Genomic DNA, 6,663 nt, shown 5'->3' with positions numbered 1-6,663 from the left:
ACAAATTTTCCGTCTAAGTGGCCAAAACTGGGTAGATTTGATGGCTGATTTATAGACTTGCCAACACCGGGAGAAATTTTGAGAATCAACATGCAGAAGTGAAGAAAACGGAGGTAATTCATGGGTATGTCAGTTTACTGTCGAGTGGAGCTGGCTACCTTCTCATTATATACACTGTGTAGTAACTCTCGCCGTAGACTGAACCTGGGCAATGGTAACTCTCGCCGCAGACTGAACCTGGGCAATGGTGTCACTTGTATATTTTGGCATAGATTGTGAAACTATATAAGGGTTTCCAGAGGGTTGTTCACATAAGCACATTACAATGTGTAAAATATGACTTTATTAATCATAATCATAATTTATTAATAATCATAATTATCACAACAATGGAGTTTCCAGACAGCATTTACACAAAGTAGACGACATTGTGTGTAAAAAAGTTTAAATATTCTGTAACATCATATTAATAATTTATTAATATTCATAATTATTTTTATGATAATAATAGGAAAAAATCATCACAAATTAGGCCTATGCCTACTGGACCTGTGGTTCAGTCGCCGTCGCCACTTCATCATCATTGGATTTTCTGTTCGCGAACCTCGATCGCCACCACTTGCAGGTTTTCCATCCTATTAATGCAGCTCCTCCAATTCCAGCCGCTGCCAAACATAGCTTAACAGAAAATGTAACATTTGGAAATGCTGCGATACGTTCACTCACTTCCATCTGCGAGTATGCCATCCTCAATTCTCACAGTCTCTCCCAAGCAACTGTGACCTGTTGGTGTCAGGTGACCTATCAAATTCAAAGGCTGACCTTGCTTATGCACAAAACAGGGTTAAATGCAATGATGTAACACATATGCTTATCTTTAACCAGTCATAAATCTCGTCACGCCACGGTGATATTTACTCGAAAACTCTAAATTCAAACTTCAATCTTTCTGCAGTGCATAAGTGTACGTGGTCACAGTTACGAGTGTAGTGATACAAAGCGGCCGCCGCGTAGTATGCATAGAATATTCTATGCTGACTATGCGGCGGTCGCTATGTATCACTACACTCGTAACTGTGTACGTGATGGTCAATGTTTTTCTAAGCTTTATATATTAGATTGGGGGGGGGGTTGTCTGAAGTTTCTTTTGCTTACAATCATTTGATAAAATTGCCTTTTATACCTTTTCGAGCTCTACGATTTTTTTGCATTGTCCTCACCTTTGTGAATATTTTGCAAATACTGAAACATCAAAAATATTTTGTCACAATACACATGCACTATTCGTACCCTCAAAAAGTTTCCAAGCCCCCTTCTATATGATCAAAATTTTTCAAGTCCCCCACCCACAAATTATCATATAGCCGCTCATTTATTACGGATGCACGCACTGGAAAAATTAACATGTAGGCCTATTGCGCAATTCTCTTCCCAGATGTTTGACGATACCTATTATCAGCAGGTTGTAGAGCCATATACCGAATTCATATTTAAATGCATCATTGGACCTTTTGGATTTATCAGTCTATGCCGATTTGAGTTCATTCAACTCTGGCCAGGTCAATGGCATTATAAAGAGCACACAAAATGACAATCATAAAAGAGTATACAAATTGTGAATTCCTGGATACATTTTGCCAAATTGTGAAAAACTGAGCGCGGTGACCTACCGAAAAAATACTTTTTTTCAAAAGTGCACGACATTTATGACTTAGATTCTACTTATAAATGTTTCATAAAATTGGCAATACTTGAAGGCTAAAATATTCCACCAAATAAACATCATATCTCTTAAATTTGGGTGTGACAATGGCAAATATTCTAAAAATATAATAATTCCATTTAGTCACACTTTTTCATGTAAATTAGTGTCTTTACTGTTTAAAGTTTTGCTTTTGTATTATTGTACGATGAGAATGTTAAAATTTCAATCACTGCATGAACTTGAAATGAATGGTTTTATATGTTGTTTTAAGTGATTTTCGTGAAAAAGTGACTTTTCATCGTACATTTTAAGAATATCAAGCATGGTGACCCCATCTTTTTTATTTATTATTTGATTGTTCTCATATACAAGAATTCAAAAATATTTAAGTCTCCTGGTCTTCCATGTGTTGCCCTCTGGACCGATCTTGTGTACAAGTATGTTTCATTGTCACGACGCCCTATAACCAAAATGACGCCCTATAACCAAAACTCTTTTCGACTACATCAGAGCCAGAGCTATCACTGTCGCTGCCGGTATGCATTGACAGTGACACTGCCCGTGGGTAGTAGCAGGGCAGTAGCTGCATTAACTTTGATAATCTTGATAATATTTTTGTTCAGTGTATACAACTGCGCTCTTGTTCTACTCGCTACAACATGTTGAACTGTATTCAGCTTGCCAACATAGCTTATGTATACGGGTACCGTGCATGTGTATCATTGAAAAATGACTTTCAGTCTTGACTCCAATTCAATTATCACCAATATGTGTATATACAGGCTGTATTGTGTGGAGACAGTAAGAAATCGTATTAGATACATCTCACAGAAATATTGGAAAAAGATTATCAAAAGTTGCAGCTCCGGTCCCGTTACAAGGCCAACTTGTTGCTTTTACGAAAATTCAATGGCATTCATACATTCTTAGATTCTTTTGAGATAAAAGTCATGAAGTGCGACAATATCGTTCTAGATATTGTGTAATTATTACGAACATTGGAACCATTGAATGACATTAAAATTTTGGGAACCAAAATATTTTCAGGTCCCCCCTTATACAGGCAGAGCAAAACTTTCATGTTCCCCTCCACTACCCCCAGATTTTTCGAATCCCCTTCATTCCTCCAGCCGCCTCGCCATTTTTTGTGAACGCAGCCTAACACACATGCAGCTTGCCACGCAGAGCTGTAATACCTTTACCTGCCCTATGGCCTATCAAAGATAGGTTTTCCATTTTACAAGTTGCAGGTCGCATGACGCTGCATCTTGTTATAATCAAAATCTATGAAAATTTCCCACGCGAAAGACATGGGCCCCAGAACTTGTATCACACAAAATGTTATATTCACTATAAAACAGTGTAGTATAACTGTCGGTGTAAAGGTGTCCTGTTAGACCTATCAAACTACAGAAATTTCGATGATCATCGAAGTTTATGTACTGTAATGCTTAATATCTAGACGTATCAGTTTGGGCTCGATGATCAATCAGCAGCTGAATCAGACAGGTTGCGCTGTCTCATCTGTACGCCTAATGGAAAAGATGTACGATTGTGTCCGTGTATTGTGACAAAATCTTTGTGATGTTTCAGTATTTGCAAAATATCCACAAAGGTGAAGAAAATGCAAAAAAAAAACTCTTAGAACTCGAAAAGGTATTAAAGGTAAGTTTATAAAATGATTTTAAGCAAAAGTAACTTCAAACACCCCCTCTCCCACACATACACAACCTAATAAACATTGATCATCCCATACATTTATGCACTGCAGAAGAGTGCAAGTTCAAATTTAGAGTTTTAGAGTACATATCACCGTGGTGTGGCAACGTACTGAAACGTAATGTCCGACTTTATTACTGGTTAAAGATAAGCGTACATGTTATATCATTGGATGTAACTCTGTTTTGTGCATGGGCGAGATTAGCCTTTGAATTTGATAGGTCACCTGACACCAACAGGCCAAAGTTGCTCGGGAGAAACTGTGAGAGTTGAGGATGGCATACTCGCAGATGGAAGTGAGTGAACGTACCGAAGCATTTCCAAATGTTACATTTTCTGTTAAACTATGTTTGGCAGCGGCTGGAATTGGAGGAGCTGCATTAATAGGATGGAAAACCTGCAAGTGGTGGCGATCGAGGTACTCGAACGGAAAACCCAATGATGATGAAGTGGCGACGGCGACTGAACCAACACCTGAAAACGACCCGCGGATCAAACGAATAGGTATTACAGGTGCTGCGGGACTTATCGGTGGTATTTTGAGGGAGAAACTTCCCAACACGACGACTTCGAGTTGGTTTTGTTCACGATGTTTGACGACGAAGTTGATGGTTCGATTGGCGTAGATTTGAGCGATGCAGATAAGCTGAAAGGAAAGTTCGATGACCTCGATTGTGTTATCCACCTGGCAGCTGACAGCTCTGCCCGAGCATCATGGGAAAGCGTCATCAAAAACAATGTAACGGCGACGTATAACGTCTTTCGGGAATGTGTGAATGCAGAAGTAAAGAAAGTAATATTTGCAAGTTCTAATCACATCATGAACGGTCACGTAGTCGATAATTTTGACAATCCGGAATCATTCAGTCTTGAGAAGGCGCCCTCAAGTAAGTTTACTGAATTGGACGACCCGCTTCCCGATGGACTTTACGGTGTCAGTAAATTAACGGGTGAAGCGCTCGGAAAGTTGTTCGCTGTCCGTTATGGAATCGATATTGTCTGTTTTCGTATTGGATGGGTAACATTTGAAGACAATCCGAACGCTTTGAACGGAAAGAGGGGAGAATGTCTGCGCCGCGTGTACCTCAGTCAGAGAGACTGTGTTCATGTTTTCCTGAAAGCGATCAAGACAAAACTGTCCGAGAGATTCGTGGTCTTCAATTTAACTTCAGCAAATTCAACCGGAATCTACAATCTTGACCGAGCTAGGCAACTGATCGGTTACAGACCGTTAGATGGTTCCAAATAAATGTTATGTTTGAGGACACGTGCTTTAAAATACGTTGTTGGGGAAGAGGATGGTTTTCAGAGCGTGTTTTTTTTGAAGATGTCCATAAAAAGGAAGTTTCATCCGATAGTATGTGTAAGATACGAGATACTACTTATATTGTTTGACATGTTCAAAGATATGGAATGAATGGGTGACCATGCATATATTTGACCCCGGTTTTAGACACGATACATGAAACCATCGCGATTAATTCATTTTCCCAATGGTGTCATTTAATTTGTCTAAAACCGGGATCAAATATATGCATGGTCACCCATTATTCAGTATCTTTCAACATGTCAAACAATATAAGTAGTATCTTGCATCAAACAAATTCATGAAAAAATGGCCGAATTTGTCCCTTCAATGGTAAATGTATAATTTTAAAGGGAATCGAACTTGTTTCAAGTAAAAACTTATTCATATGATCTGACAAGCTAATGGTTCGAAATGGATTAAAATCCACGTTACCAATTTTTTGCTATGACTTCATCATATTTTCGATATGAGCAATTTATTTCGTCCATGTCATTACTCACAGCTGTTAATCTACCAATTTATTACACTTTTAGTTCAGAGTGTGCAAACTGCATCTATTTTTCAACCGAGTGGAACTAGACGTTGCATGTACGCTCTAAGACGATTTGACACGTTATGAGATGGTCCTTTGTGTCTTACCGCCACCATGAACTATGATATGATACCGACATTTATATTTTATACAGCTTAAGTTTGTTAGAGGAGTTTTTTGAAAAAGAACAGTAGAATTGGGAAATATTTTGGCAAATAAAGATAATGCGGAGTATCTATTATTGCTACAAAATTATTGGGCGCAAAGTTCTTAAAAGTGGAAGAGGCGATATTCCTTTACGGATATCTAGACTCTCACAGCCCCTGGCTGGTGTAGCCTGGCTCAGTAAACAGCACAAGCCGTCACGTCGTGGTCGACTCAGCGAGTTGGCGTAGCCAGTTATGGCAGCCAGCCCGCTTGGTCAGGCAGCTTCACAGGCCACAATGCGAAGCCAGAGAGGGACTATGAGAGTGTCTATAGAATATCATGTTGTGACAAAGAAACCCACATACATGGCAAGTACCAATCCAGTGACGTAGCATTATTTTCCACTATCATCATAAACAAACTCTAAACAAAAGTTTTCTATATTTTGTTTAAAAATGTATAACACCATTTCTTGCTGAGAGAATATTCTCCATGCCCGGCCGAAGCGATCGATGTTCATGAATGATGATGAAGCGGCACGCAAGAACAGTGAGGTGAAATCTGAAGCTCCCCTCAAAAACCCAAACAAAATAACCAAACAAACAAACAAACACACTAACAAAATAAAAAAGATGTGAAATGAATACAGAATAAAAATGTTGAAATAGCAAATGCCAGGACAGTACAATGATTTCAGTTATGCAGTACGCAGTACGAACATACTGGCAGTATTAACGAGTTCAGTACGCCTCAGTCATTTCCACATGCGATTTCAGAAGTTAATCAAGTAACAGGTGTTCTTGATAATGGAAGAGAGTTACGCTAAGTTCCTCGTAGTCTTTTTTGTACTCCTGACATGTGACGCAAAAGACTGGAACTTTATTACGCACCAGACCGCCATGGACATTTTCCATTATTATTAGCAGAATTGTGAATTCGAATCTGGGTAACTTTTGTTGTTACTACTCATTATTTTAGTGCGGGTTATGAAAAGAAATTAAATGCGTACGTTTTTTGTTCTTCAGTACTTCTGAAATCGCATGTGGAAATGACTGAGGCGTACTGAACTCGTTAATACTGCCAGTATGTTCGCATGTAGTTTTTTTTTGTAAACTGGATTTTAGTCAGGGCAGGAATCCACTCTTCAACAATGATATTACCCAGGATGTATTACCTGTAAGACTTAAAATTTGATATCACTATCAAGCCCGATTTCAAGGTATTATGGACAGAACATTTTTCTTTCTTTGT

The 6,663-nt window shown here is 38.7% G+C and overlaps 1 protein-coding gene across 1 annotated transcript; it reads left to right on the top strand.

The window, feature by feature from the left end:
• Positions 1-4,013: 4,013 nt before the first annotated feature.
• Positions 4,014-4,673, top strand: LOC139152290 (uncharacterized protein YtbQ-like). The gene has a single exon (XM_070725433.1). It carries the CDS (start codon positions 4,014-4,016, stop codon positions 4,671-4,673), a length of 660 nt encoding a protein of 219 aa, XP_070581534.1.
• The last annotated feature ends 1,990 nt before the right edge of the window (positions 4,674-6,663 follow it).

The sequence above is a fragment of the Ptychodera flava genome, chromosome 15, assembly GCF_041260155.1.
Source record: "Ptychodera flava strain L36383 chromosome 15, AS_Pfla_20210202, whole genome shotgun sequence".
NCBI lineage: Eukaryota > Metazoa > Hemichordata > Enteropneusta > Ptychoderidae > Ptychodera > Ptychodera flava.
This window is presented reverse-complemented; position numbering and strand designations above follow the sequence as displayed.

Coding starts and splice junctions, on each gene's coding strand:
- LOC139152290 (XM_070725433.1), top strand. CDS start 4,014: ATGTTTGACGACGAAGTTGATGGTTCGATTGGCGTAGATTTGAGCGAT.